Genomic DNA, 20,350 nt, shown 5'->3' on the forward strand with positions numbered 1-20,350 from the left:
GGTGTGTATGTGCTTTTACATTTGTTCTGCTTGAGATTCTCTGGAATTCTTGCATCTGTGATTTGTTATCTTTCATTAAATTTGCAAAAGACTCAGCGATTATCTCTCTGAATATTTTCTCTTCCTTCCTCTCTCTCTCCTTTTTCTTTCTGAAATTCCAATTATATGCATCTTTTGACCTTCTGATACTGTCCCAGAGTTCTTGGATGCTGTGTTCTCTCCTCCTTACCCACATTCTTTTTTCTCTTTATGGTTCATTTTGGATAATTTCCACTGCCCTAGATTCAAGTTCACTGGTTCTTTCCTGGTTGTTTCCAGTTTGATGCTGCTGTGCCTACTTGTGCGCTCTCTCTCTATCTCTCTGTCAAATAAATAAATAAATAGTCTTTTTTAAAAAAAAGTTTTATTTATTTTAGAGAAAGAGAGAGACGGAGTGCAAACAGGTGGAGGGGGGCAGAGGGAGAAGGAGAGAAGCAGACTCTGCGCTGACCCTGGATCCCAATGTGGGGCTCGATCCCACAACCCAGAGATCATGACCTGAGCAGAAACCAAATGTCCAACACTCAACCGACTGAGCCATGCAGGTGACCCCGATTCTTCTTTTTTATGGTGTTATCTCTGTGCTAAAATCCCCTATCTGTTTCTACAGGTTGTCTCTTGTCTCCTCTTGATCCTCCACTTAATAATCATAGTTATTTTAAAGTCTCTGAGAGATGACATTGTAGACCTGCACCACAAGTAATGCTGAAGGAAATTCTTTAGGCGGAGTGCATTCCACAGCAGGTGGAAACCTGGATTTACACAATGAAGACTGAAGGAAATTGTAAAACAAACAACAAAAAAAGAAGGTAAATACAAAAAGCTTTATTCTCATTTTTAATCACTTTAAAAGGTAATTGATTATCCAAAGCAAAAAGAGTCACAACATATAGAATTTATAACATCTGTAGAAATAAAGTGTATAACAAAGCTAGCACACAGAATAGGAGCAAGGAAATGGAAGTATACTATTATAAGGCTCGTTCACCTGTACACGAGATGGTACGTTATTCTTCAAAGGTAGACTTAAGTTCAAGATGTATATTGTGAACCCCAAATCGACCACTAAAAACTTTTTAAGGTGTTCTAATCAATAACTCAGTAGTAGAATCTAAAGGAATTTTAATAAAATATTAAATTAATCCAAAATAAGGCTTGAAAAGAGAAAAGAGGAGATAGAGGATTAGATTTCAAAAATAGAAAACTAGTGGGGCACCTGGGTGGCTTAGCTGTTAAGCGTCTGCCTTCCGCTCCAGTCATGATCCCAGAATCCTGGGATCGAGCCCCGCATCGGGCTCCCTGCTCGGGGGGAAGCCTGCTTCTCCCTCTCCCACTCCCCCTGCTTGTGTTCTCTCTCTCATTGTGTCTCTCTCTGTCAAATAAATAAAATCTTAAAAAAAAAAATAGAAAACTAGTGAGGTGGTACATTTAAATCCAGCCATATCGATGATTATATAAATGGTGAACGATCTTGTTAAACACCCAATTAAAAGGCAGAGATTGTCAAACGGGGTTGTTGGTTTTTTTTTTTAAGACTCAATTATATGCTGTCTATAAGACCCTCACTCTTATTTATTTATTATTTTAAGAACCTCACTTCATTGATTTATTTTTGAGGGTAGCTGACACACACTGTTGCTGGAGTTTCAGGCATACCACATAGTGACTGGACAAGTTTATACATTATGCTGTGCTCCCCACAAATGTAGCTGCCACCTGTCCCCCTACAGCACTATTACAATACCGCTGACTATATTCCTTATGCTGTGCCTTTTATTCCCGTGACTTACTCATTCCATAACTGGAAGCCGGTATCTCCCACTCCCCTTCACCCATTTTGCCCATCTTCCCACCCCTCTGGCAACCATGTTTGTTCTTTGAATATAGAGCTCTGATTCTGCTTTTTGTTATTTATTCTTTTTTTTTTTTTTTTTTAGATTCCACATCTGAGTGAAATCATATGGCATTTGGCTTTCTCAGTCTGACTTATTTTACACAGTTTATAACACCCTTTAGGTCAATCCATGTTGTTGCAAATGGCACGATTTCATCCTTTTTTATGACTGAGTAATAATAGTCCATTGTTTATATATACCACATCTTCCTTATCCCTTTGTTTATTGGTGAACACTTAGGTTGCTTCCATATCTTGGCTACTGTTAATGCTGCAATAAACATAGGGTTGCATGTATCTTTTCAAATTAGTGTTTTCATATTCTTTGGGTAAATACCCAGTAGTGCAGTGATTTGATCATATAGTATTTTTATTTTTAATTTTTGAGGAACCTCCATACTGTTTTCCACAGTGGCTATATCAATTTACAGTCCCACCAACAGTATACATGGGTTCCTTTTTCTCCACATCCTCACCAACACTTGTTATTTCTTGTCTTTTTTATTTTAACCTTTCTGACAGGTGGAAGGTGATATCTTATTGTGGTTTTGATTTGCATTCCCCTGATGATGAGTGATGTTGGGCATCTTTTCAAGTGTCTGTTGACCATCTGTATGGTAAGGACTTCACTTTAAATATAAAAACATATAGGTTAAAAAGGGATGGAATAAGTTACACCATGCAAACACTAATCAAACACTAATCAAAAGAAAGTTGGTGGCTATATTAATATCAGGCAAAGTAGATTTCAGAACAAGGAATATTACCAGAAATAGTGATATTGTATAACGATAAAGGGGCCAATTTGTCAAGAAAACATAATAATCCTAAATAAATAGAGCCTAATAACAGATCTTCAAAATACATGAAGCAAAACCTGATAGAATTGTAAGAAAAAAATAGATAAATCCAAAATTATACTTGGAGACTTCAAATTTCCTCTCTCCATTCATTCAGTAACTAATAGAAAAACAAGTAGACAGAAAATCACAAGGATTTAGAAAACCCAAATAACAATATCAAACAGCTTGACCTGATCTTTACAGAACACTCTACACAGCATCAGCAGAATAAACACTCATTTCCAATGTACATTAAAGATTTGGGGGGAGAAAAAGAGATTTGCCAAGACAGACCATATTACCATATTCTGCCCCTGAAAAAAACCTCGACACCTTAAAAGAATTAGAATCACATGAAGTATGTTTTCTAATAAAAATGGAATCCAATTATTAATCAATAACAAAAAGATATCTGAAAAGGTCCCCAAATATTTGGAAACAACACACTTCTAAATAAACAATGGATCAAGAAGAAAGTACAAAGGAAATTTTAAAAATATTTTGAACTGAATGGAAATGAAAACACAACATATCAAAATTTATGGCATGTAGCTAGAGTAGTTCATAAAGGGAAATTTATAGCATTAAAGACTTATGTTAGAAAACAAGAAAGGCTTGGAATCAATAATCTAAGCTTAAGAAAAAAATTATATTCAAAGCAAGCCAAAGGAAGGAAATAATAAAGAGCAGAAATAATGAAATTGAAAACAAAGAAAATATCTGAAACCAAAGATTGTTATTGGAAAAATAAATAAGATCAATAAACCTCTAGTCAAACTGGTCAAGAGAAAAAGATAAAGAAAAAATTGCCAATATTAAGAATGAAAAAGAGACATCACTACAGATCCTGTAAATATTAAAAGGACAATGAGTAAATATTATGAACAACTGTGTGCCAGTATATTTGATATCTCAGTTGAGATGTCCTGATGGAGTAACCAAGCCATTTCTACCCCTATCTGTGCGTGGCATAATCCGGAGCCTTGTGTAGACAAGAAGGGAATTTCAGACCACAGAAGGTCCAAACTGCTGTAGAGAACAATCCTCCAAGCTCAAAGCGTTAGCCTGGCAGAGGCCACACTGGGCTAGCTGCCCTGGTTCAAATTCCCCTGAATTTATTTTCAGGCCTGAACCTCTTTCTCAACACCGGGTACATGGGAAGGGACAACCATGACTGAATTCTGGGGATTGCCCAATGGCAGTGCTGGAAAACCCCCAGATTTTGTCTAACCTTCCTGCCCAAGCCACCTCCACAGCACCATCCCAATACAGGACTGAAGGGGTAGCTCAGCTTCTCTCTTTCTCCCTCTCTCCCTTCCTCCCTTTGTCCCTTCCATCCAGGCCCAGGTGAATTAGAACAAGTGAGGGCTTTGGCATCAGATCAATTAGGATACCAGACTCAGCCCTTTTTCTCACTATCACCTCTCTAAGCCTCAGTTTCTTCACTTTTATTTTAAGCTTGCTGTGAGCTCATATCTTCAGGGTTCTGAAGGTTGCATATCCAGTGTTATACACAAGGTCAGGGCTAAATTCATTTCAGTCTCTGGTCTCTTCACTAAAAGGCCCCTTCCCTGAAAACTCCAATGAGGACTGTACTGCCTCTTGTCAATTTGACCTTGAACTTCAAAAGTTCCAGGAGGGTTGGGACTGGGTCTGATTTCTCCTCACCATTATATCTCTAATACCTGCACAGTTCTGGCAAAGAGTATGTACGTGAAAAATGTATTGAATGAGTGAATAAATGAATGAATGAATGATGACAAAATTTATTCTGGGTGACATGAGATGTAATACAGAATCCCACACTGTATTTTCCAGGTCCCAAGAGTGCATGTGATTGCAGAAGCAGGGAGTGGGCAATGAAATGAATAAGATCCAGTCCTTACCTTGAGGAAGTCGATACATTCTTTTCTGATGTCTTCACTATACCAGTCTCATGCTAGGTGCTGGGATCTTTGAATCAGCTTTGTCTTTGCCTACAGTCAGATGGGAGAGGGAGGAATCTAGACAGATAAATTATACAAACTGTTTCTCCAAAATGTAGGCTTCTCCAAACTATGTACTTCTCCAAGCTGTGAACTTCCAGAAGGCGGGACCCTGCCCTATATACCTCCATATTCCTAGCCCAGGTCCCAGTGTTAAAGTTCAAGTGAAAGTTAAACAAACAACAACAACAACAACAACAAAAAGTGTGTTTGGTTGTAGAGAAGGCTTCTTGGAGGAAGATGTATAAAGATAGGAAGGATGGGCAGGGTGCAGAAAAGGAGACACTCTTCAGTTCAAGAAGGGAGAAGGGCACCTCGGTTCAAGAGCACAGTGTGAGCAAAGATCCAGAGGGGGAAAGCACATTCAAGGACACAGCAAGTGACCTGTTGTGACCAGAGAGCTGAATCCATATCAGAGAGAGGCATGAAGGAAGGCTGGAGAAGGTAGTAGGGGCAGGATCACATGAGGCTTTGAATGCCAAGTTAAGGAGCTTGGGTCTTATCCTAAAGCTATGGGAGCCACAGGTGAGAATGGTTGGATTGCGTGTTCCAAAAATCATGCTGGGGGTCAGTGTGGAACGCAAGGATGGAGACAGGGGACCAGTGAAGAGGCCAGTATAGCTGTCCCTGCAAAGGAAGGTGGCATGGCCCAGCAGAGATGGAGAGCACTTTGTTGTGCTTATTGAGTGGAGGTGTGTGTGTGTGTGTTTTTAGATATGCATTCTTCCACAGAGGGTCAGCCTGATCAAAAATTTCAACCCTACTCCGTTTCACAACCCATCATACCCAAAGCCTGGGGGAGGCCGAAGATACTAAAGAGGCTGAAACACATCTATCCAGTGCCTCACTTTATATTTCTTTTAAGGAGAGATTCAACACTCTTCTGCAGGCTTTTAGGTTGGTTATCTCATCTAAATCTAATGTTAGTCTTGGTTATCTCATATAAAATATGTTTTCCTGTCCTTCTTTGTGTCTCCTTCATGCCTTGTGTCAAAATCCTTGTATAGGTTGCTGACTGAAAAAACTCCACAAGGCCAGGCTGGGAATGGAGCCTAGAGTCACCAGGACCCCTCACTCTAGGATGAGCTTCTGTTTGAGACAGCTATTCCTCCCTAGCAGGGCCCATGAGTGCCTGCCGGTCACCCTGCACACTCAAGAACTATGCTGAGCGCCATGGGCCTGCACCTAGGCCAGCTTGGGAACCTAGTAAGGCCATCGGAAAGGGAACTGGTGCTTTAATACCACTCCCTCTAGGTGACTCAGCAATAGTTCCTGATAACCAATGCCTCCTTCTCTCAAGGGACACCAAACAGCTTTTTAAAATAGGCAGTATATTCTGTTGACCCGAGAAAGGGCCAGGATTTTGCAGCTACTATAAAGCCTAGGCTCTGGGACCAGACTACATCAGTTTAAATCCTGGCTCTGCCACTTCTTAGCTGTGTGGCCCTGGACAATTTTTTTTTTTAAGATTTTATTTATTTATTTATTTGAGAGACAGAGAGAATGAGAGATAGAGAGCATGAGAGGGAAGAGGGTCAGAGGGAGAAGCAGACTCCCCGCCAAGCAGGGAGCCTGATGCGGGACTCGATCCCGGGACTCCAGGATCATGACCTGAACCGAAGGCAGTCGCTTAACCAGCTGAGCCACCCAGGCGCCCCCTGGACAATTTTTTTTTAACCCCTTTGTGCCTAAATTTCTTCATCTGTAAAATGGGGCTAATTATAGTAGTGTTTACTCCGTAGGGCTGTCATGAGGCTGAAACAAATCCACACATGTAAAGTAGCTAGAATAGTAACTGGTGGTGAGTAAATGCTCATTCAAGTTTAGCACTGGTTACTACCTGCTGTAGTTCATGAAACCTGCCTCTTGTCTTTTTGGAAAAATCTAAACCGCTCCAGCCCGCTCCAGTCTCCCAGTGCTTCTTCAGCTGAACATGATCCTCACACACGTTTCTAGTCTCCTTTGACTGGGCCTCTGCTTCTTCCAGGACCCTTGGTCACGCTGAGGTGCCTGTTTGTTTTCTCTAGTGCCCTCCGGTTTCACTGGTTTCTCTGGGTATTTCACTCTCCCCTCCTCCATTATGTTCATTCATAGGCTTTCGGACAGGTTGCCCCATTTCCAGGTAAACCTGTCCTCCCAATTCTTAGTGTCAATCATAGTACTTCTATTGATAACATTTGTCTGATACTATATGCTAGGCTCTGTGCTGGGCACTTTATGTTCATTATTTTAGTCCTTACAATCCTAGGAAGGAGGTACTTTTATTCCCATTTGGATGGAGCACAGGGAAACTGGGGCCCAAACACAGTAAGCGACATTAACAGGTGGCATTATTATAGTTACTCTAAAAATGATCCATTAGCAGACCTGCTCAGTGAGATGGATGTGACCAGGTCCCAGCTCTCTAAGAGCCGCACTTTGCTCCTGGTGCGGGGAACATGAGCCTTGCCATCCTCGGTGGGTCGAGTCCCCTGTCCCAGCACTCCCTACTCTGCACTGAGTTTCCAGCTGCATTCCCAGAGCCCTGGAGACTGGAGTGTGGGGGCTGCCCAAGTGAGAGGATGACCATGTGGAATCCTGGGGCCACCCTTGCCGAACCAGAGCGGCCCCGTTGTCTGTTGTCACCTCATGGGCTTCTGAACAAGGCTGGATTTGAAGAAAAGGTTGCACTGCTAAAGAAAGCTGAGAAAACAACTGCTGAATAGTAATGGTCTTTTTAAAAACATAATTGAGATACATCATTAGTTTCAGGTGTACAAGATGATCTGCTATATGTATATATTGCAAAACGATCACCACAGTAAGTCTAGTTAACATACATCCTCACATATAGTCATGGTTTTTTTTGTTTTTGTTTTAACATGTCTGCTTTTTCCCTCAGCACGCAGGCTCCTGGAGAGCAGGGACGGCATCCTGGGCCAGCACTGGGCTAGGAGGGTCTTGGCAAAGGTGGGCCAGGCAGAATGCACCAGGAGCTCTCTGTGCAAAATAAGGTTTGCCCCCTTTTCCTGCAGGGTGACGGTCTTAGGGGAAATTGAGTAAGAACCTTGCAGACAGAATGATGCAAGGGGAACTTTCAGTACACATTGCAACAGAGCATTTTAAAATGGGGCTGGGGTTGTGCTGATGGCTTGTTCCCAAGGGTCTCAGCCCTGCTCCTCTCCAGCTGGCCAGACCTGTCACATAAGTTACGGCCAAAGGCTACTACCCATTCCCCCCAATGCCTGGCCTTAGAGCTGGGAGGTTTGAAACCTGAAGTCATCTTCAATCACCCCTGTGGGCCTTGAGCCCTATGTCCATGTCACCAAAACCTGGAAATTCTAAGACCTCAGCTTTTCTTCAACCTTCTTTTTCTTACCTTTGGCTCTGCTATCACTTTAGTGCGGGCTGTGTTATCTTCATCTCTCCGTTCCCTCCCTCCCTTCCCTTCTTCCATCCAGTATTACCCAAATCCCTCCCGTGGGCCAGGCCCAGCATTGGGCACTGGGACCCAGAGAGCCCTCTGATTCCACCTTTACCCTCAAGTAGCCTCTCCTGGGCAGGACAGCTTTGTAAACATTAAGAGTAGAGGTGCTCTGAAAGAGAGAAGCCGGAGATCTGATGGGCACACAGAGCTGAGAGAGGGTCCTCCTAGGGGCCACGTGCTGTGTACCTTCCATTTACCGTCCTAGGCCCACTCTCTACCTTTCTCTATCCTGCTCACTTCCTCAATTCTCTGTATGAACTACGTTATTGGGCTTCCTTACCCTCTGGCCAATGGGAAGCCCGGCAGAAGACTGGAGGGAGGGACAGAGTGTGACTCTGCCAGGTCACCATGGGTGGTCTGTTCCCCTCTGCTTGGCTTCCTCCCTTTGGACCTTCAGGCCGCCCCCCCCCCCCCCCCCCCAGTGTTACTAGCCTTGGAGTACTGCACCACCCCTTGAGTTTTCTCTATATCCTGCCTATATTTTTGCAAAGTTTTTGTATTAAAGTTGCCTCAAGTTACCCAATTCCGGAGATGTTGTCTCCCTCAGGGACCCTGGCTGATACAGGCCATAGGTAATCAAGAAGGATGCTATGGAGGTGACAGCTGAACGTGTTCTTGTTTGGACAATGATCTTTCTAGAGCACAAAACTGATCATATGTCACCCCTGCTAATACCCTTTATAGCTCCCCATTGCTCTGAGGATAAAGTCCAGACCCCTTAGCCTGGTACCTAAGACTATACACCATCTGGCTCTTGATGACCAAGCAGCTTGTGGTAAAGTCACTCAGAAGGAGGACACTTGGGGGCTTGGAGGGAAGGGAAGCAGTCCCAGTAAGGGTGCCAAGCAAATTCCTGGATGAGGAAGGAGGAGGTAGGTGAGCTTCTGGACCACAAGGCCATGCCAGGCTCTCCTGACCCACCCTTTGAGTGAGCTGAGCATTGGGAATGAGTTTGACCCAGACAAGCCCTAGGCTTGGGCATGAGAACTGGTTCAAACCCCAGCCTCACCACTGACATCTGGCAAGCTCTTTGACTCTCTGAACCTCAGTTTTCCCAACTACAAAATGGGAATAATCTCTCAGGGCTATGGCGGAAGTTTAAAGGAGGGAATGAATGGGAATTTGCTCTTGTCAAGTAGTTCCAGTATTGGGGCCTGTTCCTCTCCCCAACCTTGTGAGTCAGGGAAAGCACATGGGCTGAAAGTTCAGGAAGGCTTGAATGTCAATCCCAGCTTTACTACTTCCTCACTTTGTAATCCTTGACAAATCACTTTGCCTCTCTGTACCTCCCTTGCAAAGTGCGGTGATAATCACCCCTTGCAGGGCAGCTGTGAGGATTGGGTACGTGCACACAGAATAGAGCCTGGCATAGAGCAGGGTACTTGGTAAATGTTTATGTTTGCTTTTTGCCCCGGGCCTCTCTTAAGACAAGTGAGCTCTCTGCCTTGTGGGCTGGCCACGTGCAGAAGGGCCAAGGCTGCTGTCATGGTAAGGAGTCTCAGGTGTGCAAGTGTCCAACCCCCACAAACTACAAAGCAAGCACCTGTAATTCCCAATAGCAACACAACACTGGCGACTGGGGGCGGGGGCGGTGGGACATGCCATCTTTGGTGAAGCCCACCCCGGTCAACTCCTGCTTGGCAGCTTGACTTGGCCTCTGCATCCCTGGTTTGGTCAAAGCACCCAGGGGCTGGATAGGGAGAAGATAAAGAAAATGTGGCTCGGGTCCCAGAGCCATCCTGCTCACATACCTGCAGGAGGAACAGGGCAGACCATTAAAGCCGGGAATGTAGGGACGTTGGGAGGTGAGGGGAGGGGGCCAGGAGAAGTCAGTGCCTAGTGTGAGTCCCCCCTGCTCTCTCCTCATGCAGGAGACCACAGTCCCAGGACAAAGAAAGCTGCCATGTATGTGTGAAGGGTCAAACTGAAGCCACATGTTATTGCCCTAGTCCCCAAGCCCCACCTCCCTACCAGCAACCCACCTGCTCTTTCTAACCCTCCAGTCTAATCAAGGTGCCCCGCTCTTCACACCCCTCCTTTGGTCCATCCCCCAGGGGATGAAGTCCAAGTTTCTCCGCAGGATTACAAAGCCCTTCAGATCTGGTCCCTGTCCATCTGTGCAGCCTTGTTCTCTACTCCTCCCCTGCCTGCATCCCTCTTCCAGCCACTCCAGGGTGCTCTGGGGTCTCACCTCCAGGCCTTCACCCATGCTGTGGCCTCTGCCTGAATGCCCTTCTCCTTCCTCAGCCTGGCAGAAATGTACTGATCATCCCCGGTCCAGTGGCAAATGCCATCTCCTCTTAACCTTCCCAGTTTAAGACATCATGTCTGTCCTTCTGCCTTGCGCCCACAGACTCCATCTGCAAAACCACTCATCAATGGGCAAGGAACATAATTTTGAAAAATGTGCCTGGCACTATGCTAGGCTTTTTTGTTTTGTTTTGTTTTGTATCTTAGCTCATTTAGTTTTCAAAGCATTTCACACAAATGATGATGGTTATTATTATTCCCATTTTACAGATACGGAAACTGAGGTTCAAGGAAGGCAGGGCCAGAATCAGACTCCAGCTCTGAGTGCAAAGCTGCTGTGCATAAACCCCTCCGGGAAGTGCGTCCAGCCCCAGCGGAGGCAGGGGCCTCTCTCCTCTGATTCCTGTCCCGGCACTGCCAACAGCATCTGTGTGTGGCTGTCTCCTGCGTCCTGGACCCTCACCCCTCAACCACGTGAGCACCCCACGGGCAGGGACGGGGCTGGCTGAGCTGCGTCCGCGGCACTTCGCAGTGGAGAGATGCTCTGTGGGCTTTCTTGATAACCAGACGGAAAGGTAGAGGCAGCTTGGGAGCCCAGGCCTACCCTAACGAATCCCGGCACCAGCGACCCGAGGCGGGACCTTAGCATCTTAGCCAAGCGCAGGCCCCGCTGCGGGCAGACACACCCGCTAAGGCTCTCCGCCGGCTGCACGTGCTCTGCGTCCGGGCCCAGGAGCCACGGGCCCCCGGCGGGCAGCGGCCGAGGGCGCGGGGGGAGCAGCGGCCCGGCCCCGGCGCGCGTCCCGCGGGGAGCCCCGGAGCCTGCGCCCGCCCGCCCCGCCCGCGCCGCCCGGCGCTCGGGCTCCCGTGGGGGACGAGGGGCGGGCGGGGTGGAACGGCCGGCCCCGCCCCAGCCCGCGTCGGGCCGCCGGGTTGTGAGGTGATAAAGCGCCGCGCTGCGAGCGCCGAGCGCAGTGGCCGCCGCCGACGGCCCGCTTTCGGCTGCTGCTCGCGCCGCGACGGGCGGTGCGCCTCCAGCTCCCCGCGCCGTAGCCGCCCCAGCGTCGGCGCCGTCCCCCCAACCCCGGCCCCCGAGCTCGGCGCGAAGCCCTGGCCCCGGCGGCCGGGGCATGGGCCAGGGGTGCGGGGCGAGCCGGCTTCCCGCGGGGCCGTGAGCTGCAGCGGCTTCAGCATGAAGACTCTCATAGCCGCCTACTCCGGGGTCCTGCGAGGTGAGCGGGGGCCCGGGCTGCCCCGCTGGGGGCTGGGGGTGGGGGGCGGCGGTGGGCCGGGGCGCGGGGGTGGGGGGTTCTGCAGGGCCTCCGCGGCTTTCATCCCGGGCTGGGAAGCCGCAGGGGGTTTTCGCGAAAGGACGTGACAGGGCTCTTAAGGCAGGCAGGAGTGTGTTCTTACAACGAGGGTACGAGGGTACGTTGCTGGAGAACTGGCCAGCGTGCAGGTTGAGGTCCCAAGCCCTTTCTTTTCTTTTCTGAAAGCGTGCCCCACGCCGCGCATCTAGGTCTGGGAAGAGGGAAGGATCCTGGGGACCTCGGCAGATGCAGGCAGCGTCGTAGTCAAGGCTGAGTTCATGCTCCACTCTGGCACTTGATCCGTTTTTGTCACCTCTGTTACATCGCTTTCCTTCCCCCAGCTTGTTTTCCCCATCTGTTAGATGAGGTTGATATTTAACAAGCCCTCCCCAACCCAGAGCAAGGGGGGGTAGTGGCCCCTGGCAGTTCCCTCCCCTCTCTTCTCACCAGGTGGAGCCAAGCCCTGAGAGACTGGATGGGGCAGAGTGGCAGGGTTTTGCAATCCCCTGAAACAGCCACCAGCCGGGAACATGCCTGGCTGGGACAGGTGTGCCCACACAGTACTCTGCCCTCCTCCCATCCTCGAGCCCAGGCTCAGGGGGCCCACGCGGCAGCAGCTCAGCGCCACACCCTTAGAAGGTGGGGCGGAAGACCCCAGGTGCCCTCCATGTGGCCCAGGCCCCTCTTCCAGCAGTGTGGAACTGAGGCCCTTGGTGAATATACAGATATTCACTTATAGTTGGAGGAATTGATGGGAAGAGGCATGACCTTCTTGAGGTTTCCTTGACAGATGCCTTGGCCAAGGGAGACCCTGGGAAGTCAATCACAGCTGTGCTAGGTTTGTGTGTGTCTTGAAGTTTCCCTCCCTCCTCCTCAGTCTTTATTCTGCTTGCTGAACCTCTCTTATCATTTTTTCTTCAGGAACTGACAGTCGCCTACTCTACCCACCTTCATTATAAAAATAAAACATACTGATTATTGGAATTTTGAAAAATAGAGAAAAACAGGAAGAAAATAACAATTGCTGCGTCCTCAACTATCCAAAAATAGCTTCCTAGTGCTGTGTTAGTATATGTCTTTCAATTTTATTTATTCGCATTATATAAAGTTGAGGTCATGCTACAGCTATAGTTCTGAATCCTGGTTTCTCTGAGGATTTCCTCTCTTGCTCAGAATCACTTATAATATTCTAGTGGCTGCCAAGTAACCACCGTGGAGCTGTATCACAGTTTAACTGGGTCCTGGGCATTGGCATTGCCCTTGGAGTGCTGCTCATTGCCCTTGGAGAGATATCGAGCTGCTGTTGCCATTTTGGAGGCAAGCAGCCCGAGCTGCCCCATGTATCTGGCCCAATAGCCTACGACAGCCTCCTCTCTCACTTAAGAGTGCTTTTCTGTGCATTGTACCCTTTGATGCCCATAACAAGGGAAGGAAGGGACTCACCCATGTTCATGCTTTTAAATATGCTTTTGTCTTCAGGGAACAGGATAGGGATGCTCTCTGCGGTAGTCCTTCCCGGAGATCCCCTTCCCTCGCCTCTGATGTCCGCAGGCTGTGAGCTCTATCTTTCAGGAGCTGTTGACTCTCATGTTTTTGACCTCTAGTTTGTATTTCAGGACTTTTAGTGAATGATTTTGACCAAGTCACTTAATATCCTATCAGGAGCATTTCCCGATGTTGTTTTCAGATCTTAAGAACTTTTTGTTTCCTTTTTTTTTTTTTTAAGATTTTATTTATTTATTTGACAGAGAGAGACAGCGAGAGGGGGAACACAAGCAGGGGGAGCGGGAGAGGGAGAAGCAGGCTTCCTGCGGAGCAGGGAGCCCGACGCGGGGCTCCATCCCAGGACCGTGGGATCATGACCTGAGCCACCCAGGCGCCCCTCTTTTTTTTTTTTTTTTTTTTTTAACTGGCTGCAAGGAATTCCATCATGGGCTGGTATGAAATGCAAACCAGTCACGTGTCAGCTCTCTGGATCTACTTTGACGAAAGACTGGGTGGGGTAAGGGAGGGTGCTGAAGCAGATTTTATGTTATCTAGACATCTCCATTAGACCGGCTTCTTACATCCTTGGTCTTTGAAGACACTCCTCAGTGGCCTGGTTTTTCTCTGTGGATAAGTGTCCACTGTTGCGAGGTGGTGAACACCTTGTCAGTGGCAATATTCAAAGGAGAGACCATGGATTCTGTGAAAGGAAGTCCTGTGTTGGGTGAGAGATTGAAATAGATACCTTGGTGACTGGTTTCTTGGCCAAAAGAAAAAGCCAGCTGTGGGAGCATGGCTAGGTGGGTGTTGGGGGAGGTGGGAGTCTGTGTTGGTAACTTCTGATCTCTGAAGGACTATCCTATGCCTGGGGTGGAGGCTGCAGAGTTAGTCACGTTTGCATCTCTGCCTTTGCCCCTGGACCAGAGGCTCTTCAGGTCAGAGCCCTCTGACGCCTGCCTAGATCCTCCGGGTTTAGCACAAGACCCAGAACAAAATGATGGCAACTCTAGTAAAATTCTGAGCTGATTCACTGGTTCTCTGTGTCTCCAAAAAACAAGGGGTGGGATTACAGAGGGCAGGTTTTGATGTAATGGAGAAATCCTGGTGTGGGTAGGGATGGAGCTCCCCATTACTGGAGGTATACAAGCAGGAGCTTGGTAGGGAGTGAAACTTAAGAGGCTAGATTGTTGGGAAACTCTGGAACTGTGGGGTGATAGTCACCTAACCCCGTCCTAAATCATAGGATAGAAATGTCACTCTCCTGTTCCCTGTCTCCCTTCCCCTGCATCCTTTCCCTACCTGCACAGAGGCCACTTTGGGGTTATCTCTGCTACCAACGGTTCTTCTGTGCTGTAAAAGGAGGGCCAAGAGTAATATTTGATTGGCAGGCTGGGTGACTCAGTAGCCAATGAGGAAATCCTGCCTCACCCCAGCCTCCCACCTCAAATTTAGCAGCAATTAGTCATAAAATCATAGCTATCTGTTAGTGCTGGGTCAGGCCCAGCTGCCATGTTACCTAGGGAGCACTGAGGGCCCCAGAGAGAAGGGACTGGTTCAGAGTTATCAAAGCCAGGGTCAGAACCCAGATCCATCTCCTAGTCTGTGGCTTGCCTCCTTAACCAAGAGAGGGGGTGAAGGGCTGAGCACAGGGCTCTGGCTATTGTAGACACTCAGCGATTTACTCTGAATGAGTAAAGGTTGCTCCCAGTCTCCAGGATGGGATGGTAGATCACCCCTTCCCAAGCTTTTTTGCAGAAGCTCTCCCAGCTGCCCTGATGGGTAGAGACACCACCCCAGAGCTCTGATGCCAGGTGATGAACTACCAGTTTCCCCTCATCATGGATCAGACCTTCCAAACTCTTCCAGGAGGCCATGAAGCCCCCGCCATGAGCAGCCCCCACCACCTCACAACCTCATCTCCTACCATGCTGTGCTCTAGAACTGCCACTGGTCTTCCTGTTCCTCCAGCGAATATTCCCACCAGTTCTGTCCTACCCTGGGCCCTTTGCACATGCTGTCCCTCTGTCCAGATCTTCACATGGCTACTTTGGATCCTTCAGTCTCCTTTCAGAGACCTTTTCTGACCGTGCCATGTGTAGAACTGCCCCCTAATTGCCACATCTTGTTTTCTTGTTTATAGCCCTTCTCATTACCTAAATTATCATGTGTCCTTACCTGTTTAGTAATTGTCTTTCCCATAAGATTGTCAGCCCCTTGGGAGCAGGGACCTTGTCGGTCTCAGTGCTATGTCCCTGGTATCTCGTATAACGTATGGCATGTAGTAGGTGCTCGGTAAATATTTGTTGAATGAGTGAATCATTAATGGAACCTCAGCCCTCCCGAGAGCTGTCCTGTTCCTCTTGGGAGGAAGTCCTGCTTTTAGCTTCAGTGTGATTCCTCAGTCCTTCCTCAGGCCTCCTCCGTGCCTGCTTGTGCTGGGTGACGGGGCTGCAGCTCTTCCCTGCTGCAGAGACACCCTCCATCTCGTGAGGGTCTGGCTCCCAGGCAGAGTGCCGAGTGGGGGGGCGCTGGGCTCTCCGTGGTCCCCCTCATCACTTCCAGAGCTTTAGAAGCCAGAGAGCCAGGATGGCAGCCCTCGCTTCCCTCTGGGACATGGCTGGGTGGCTCACTTACCCTCTGGGAATCTCACCCCCCCATATGGAAAACCCGATCGGAAATCTCAAACTCTCAAGGATGTGAGGGTTTGAGCGAACATGCATGGAAAGTGCTTTGTAAACTAACTTGTGACACTCAAGTTCATCCTTGTCGTTCATCCTGTGTGACACACGCAAGCAGGCTCCCAACACTGTGGAGAGTGGCGGCCCCCGCTCTGATGCATCCAGGAAGGCTTTGCCGTGATGGGGACTTGGGGTGTGGGCCTTTTGGTTTGCTGCTGGAGCACTTTCTGTGTGTTAGGCTCTGTACTGCCCCTGGGTCGATCCGCCCTGGTCCCTGCCTTTGAGGGGGATGTACACAGTGCCAGGGAAGGAAGCATGGGGAGCTGTGGAGGCCTGAAGGTGAACATGGGACCGCTCAATCATCTTGGTTGGGGTCAGGGAAGGCTTTCTGGAAGAGGCAGCATTCAGTCTGGATACTGAAAGATGAATAGGTATTAGCAAGGCAGGCGAGAACATTCGGGTACGGGGAACAGTATCAACAGAGGCACGAGATTTGGGTGGGACGGGCAGTTTGCCTGCAGGGCCCCTGAGCGATGAACGTGGGCTGAGGCCCTGGTGTGCCGAGAGGCAGAGACAAGGGAGACAGAGGATGCCATATCCAGGCCCTGGGTGGCTCACCTGTAATCATTGGCAGGGGGATGGGGATTGGGGGCTCCTAAGAAAGGTGCACTGAGAGCTTCTTGGCCTCCACCATTTCTAGGGTCTCCCTGGGTTGGAGCTGCTGTTGGCAGAGCTGAGGGCCTGGGGCTAGGAGTCAGATCTGGGGTGTGTCGAGCCCCTGTGCCGTCCCTGAACTGCTCTGTCACCTCGGGAAACCCCTGCCCCTTCCTTCCTCTCAGTCTTCTCATCTGTAAAACGGGCAAAAGCATGATAGGAGTAGCTGCCCAGGTTATGGTGCAGACCCAAGGAAGCTAAACCCACAAACCCTTTGGGCGAATCAACAGACGCAGGAAACATGAATTCCTTTTATTAGTAGAGCAGATTTAAGAGTCCGGAGTAAAGGGCCAGGAGCCTAACTGCATCTGCTTCCCATGTAACCTTGGCAAGACCCTGCCCTCTTGGGATGTCAGCCCAAGGAGAGGAGAGCTGGAAGAGCTGGTCCTCTCGGGTTCATTCCAGCTCTGCTGCAGAAATGGGATTTCAGTCCTGTCCCTGACTGCCCTGGGAACCTGGGGCCCAACCTCCTCCTCATTCCCGTTCTCTGCTTATCTTCGTGAAAATGGGCTCATGTCCTGCTTGGGGCCCAGGTGAGTACCCCAGAAGAGCCTAGCTCCCCACACTTGCTCATGGATTATGATAAGGGTCTATTTGGAGACTCCTCGGTGACATACCCACAAGCTGGTGGTGTTGCCATGGCAACTCCTCCTACTTCAGTAGCTATTTTTTAATGTGCCAGAATGTGGGGGTGGGGAAAGTGGGCCGTTGGGGTCCTCAGCAATCACCTCCAGGGTTCGGGAGTCTGAGACGAAAAGAGGGAAGGGGGAGACCCAGGGTCCCAGCCTACCTGTGGATACTGAGGACGCCTAGCTCCCTGACAAGATCCTACACAGGAGACCCGGAAGACAAACAAGCAGGGATCCACTGAGCAGCCCCCCCACCCCCACCCGCCACCGTCCTGATGGCCAAGCCAGGAGCTTCACAGCCAGCATGCCTACCACGGCTGTGTGTTGGCTTCCCCTTTGGGCCAGATGTCCTAACTGGCCCTGCTTTAAGGACACTTACCCCTCACAGGGGAGACTATTAGTCTTCCCAGGAAAGAACTCACCAGTGCACTGGGACCAGGTGAATGGCCGGCTTGTTGCCAAGGGGCCCGGAGGCATCATGTGAAGCTGGTGAAGGGAATGGGAGGGGTGGGTGGCAGTGTTCTCGACCTCTGGGATGGAGCCCAGGACTCCCTGGCCTGATGTTCCCAGTCCTTCATGGCTCCCTACCCACTTTCTCAACTAGACTCACCCACTCACACAGCCGCTATGCTCCAGCCTGGCTAAACTACTTGCAGTTGATTCCTCCAGTGTGTGCCCTCTCTTCCTTCCAGGCCTTTGCAAATGCCATTTGCAGGACTCCAGCACCTGGGGTCCTGCCCCTGCCCCTCCCTCCCTCCTGTCGCCTGGCTAACCCTTACTCATTATTTTCACCTCACCTGGCCCATTACTTCATCCAGGAGGGCATCTGTGAGAACAACCTCCAGATCACGTTGGGGCGCCCCCCCCCAGGTCCCCCCGTCCTGACTTACCCTCTGGGCCTAATTGTTCACAGCCTGGTCTCCCCAGCCATAGCTGGGGGGTGCTGCCTAGAGGCAGAGCTCAGCCTCCAGCAGGTGCCCAAGAAGCAGAGGAGAAGCAGGGTCGGGCAGCTCTCACCCTAGGTCTGCAGCACCTGGCCTGATGTGGAAAGGGTACTTAGAAAGCACTTGTTGAATGAATGGTAGTGTTTGGGCTCCATCCTTCTCTCTCTCACTCTGGAGCCTTCCACTGTTGCCCCTGCCTTTAACCCCAGCCTGTCTAGCTGGAGGAGACCCATCCCTCCTGATTTCCCAGAAAGCTCCATTTGACCATCTGTCGTGGCCCAGGTCAGTCAGCTGTGGACTGGGCCTATCTCTGTGGTGTCTGGACCCTGTCTATGCATTGCAGTCCCCTCCAGCATCCAGTCATTCAGGAAACACTTGACCGAGCACCTGCTCTGTGCCTGACCCCATGCTGGGCACAGGGACCCAGATGAACAAGATGCAGTCCCTGCAAACAAATGCACATTCTTTCCTCTAATGAGAACTGCTGAGTATAGGGGTGAGGTAGGCTTCCCTGAGGAAGTCAGTCAGGAAGGTTGAGGAAAGTCTCTGAGGGGTCAGCGCTCAGTGCCTGGCAGGTGTCAACCAAGTGTGAGTTGAACGACTGACCAGATTGTACCTGAAGGTGATAGGACTCTAGCTGGGGGCACTGCAGGCAGGGCCGAGAGTGCGGAGAGTTTTCCTGGAAGGAAGGAGTATCTGGCTGAGCAGGTGGTGAGGTGCTTTGTGTGCAAGGCTTCCAGGAGCCCAGGCATGGACTGGGACTCTAAAATCCAGAGGCATGTCCCCCCAGAGCCTTGACTGGCCTTCCATCACCACACGTATGATTCCTGCTGAAAGGTGCTCATGGGGCGCCATAGAAGAGAACTTGTCTCTGGCACCTGTTAAGCACTTGGCTTAGCTTCTTGGACCTCCCTGGGGCTAGAAGGGTCTGCCAGGGGTCAGTATGTCCATCTCCCTGCCTCTGTGCAGACTTGTACCCAGCCGTTTGGAGTAGTTTGGGGCACCTTCCTCGCTGTCCGCTCGGCAGCTGATGTCTGAGGTCAGAGCTTAGGTCCAGGTGGGCCCAGGTGTGACACCCTTGGGGCTGAGGACATGAGCAAGATGACTTCCCTCCTCAAGAAGCCCCTGGGGGCTAGTCGCATCTCTGTGACGTCACTGGCATCTTCCTAGTCCTCTGTCAGATGTGCCAGACCCTCTTTGTCCCTTTTTTTATGCATTGTTTAGATTCCTCGCGGCAGTCCTGGATTACAACTAAGGAGGACACTGAGTCTCAGGCAGAGCAGCGGCTCTCAGGGTCTCACAGCAGGCCAGACTCAGAGCCAGGGGTTGAATCCCAGGCACGCTGATGCCAACGCCTCTGCTTCCAGGCGGGGCAGGGGTTGTTACGCCCATTAGGCAGGAGAGGAAACCAAGGCTCCCTTGATAATTACTTAGCATTCACGCAGCTCTTTACTTTTTATGAAGCTCTTGCCTCTACCTCATCTCATTTAAGTCTCGCAAAAATCTGGCAAGGTGGGTATTAGCTCCACTGCACGGATGAGGAAACTGAGGCTTGCACAGGAAGTGACTCACCAAGGCTACACTTGTTGCCGATTAGAGGCCAGGGTCTCCTGACGCCTAGCCTCCTGTCCTCTGTACCTTTTCCAGGCTGGCATGCCCCCTCCCCTGGTGCCAGGAGTGAAGGTGAGTGGAGGAAGCAGCGGGGGGCCATCCCGCGGCCTGACCTATGGCCATTCGTGTGTGCGCCTGCCTCCTCAGGGAGGCCGGCCTCGCTCAGTGCCTCCTCTCCACAGGTCAGAGGATCCTCCTGCCCCCTCTCTAGCTCATCACCCCAAATTATCTTTCGTTAGGGCTCTCATCTGGCATTATGTCGCACATTTACGTGTGGGTGCTTTATCTCTCCCTGAGCGGGATTCAGGCCCCCGAACACGTGAGACTTTATCTGCTGTGTTCACTGCTGTGCCCCCGGTGCCCCCGGTGCCTAGTACCCTGGCACCCCCTAAGTGCCCCAGGCTTCAAGCCTGGTCTCTGTCCCCGCCTACCTTTTCCAGGAGGCCACCTTTGGCTCCTCAGGCCCTTGCCAGCTTTTTTCAGCTTCCGTTTTTGGTAAATGT

General features: G+C 49.8%; 1 protein-coding gene and 1 long non-coding RNA gene across 3 annotated transcripts in view; both read left to right on the forward strand.

Moving 5' to 3' along the window:
* The first annotated feature begins 716 nt into the window (after positions 1 to 716).
* LOC141370446 (uncharacterized) lies at positions 717 to 10,944 on the forward strand. 2 transcript variants are annotated; one of them, XR_012374474.1, is made up of 4 exons: positions 717 to 848; positions 2,456 to 2,550; positions 7,642 to 7,753; positions 10,747 to 10,944. It is a non-coding gene; the product is annotated as an uncharacterized lncRNA (long non-coding RNA). The 2 variants fall into 2 exon arrangements; XR_012374473.1 differs by lacking the exon at positions 10,747 to 10,944 and having other exon boundaries at positions 7,642 to 8,151.
* A 395-nt stretch (positions 10,945 to 11,339) lies between these two features.
* The window catches only part of DGAT2 (diacylglycerol O-acyltransferase 2), a 30,986-nt gene continuing 21,975 nt past the window's right edge, over positions 11,340 to 20,350 (forward strand). The window contains exon 1 of the mRNA XM_025894160.2: positions 11,340 to 11,708. Within this exon, the coding sequence (XP_025749945.1) occupies positions 11,669 to 11,708 (40 nt within the window). The 5' untranslated portion in view covers positions 11,340 to 11,668. The remainder of the gene's footprint in view (positions 11,709 to 20,350) is intronic.

The sequence above is a fragment of the Callorhinus ursinus genome, unplaced genomic scaffold, assembly GCF_003265705.2.
Source record: "Callorhinus ursinus isolate GAN/ISIS: 27379988/994484 unplaced genomic scaffold, GSC_fseal_2.0 scaffold35, whole genome shotgun sequence".
In the NCBI taxonomy this organism is placed as follows: Eukaryota; Metazoa; Chordata; class Mammalia; order Carnivora; family Otariidae; genus Callorhinus; species Callorhinus ursinus.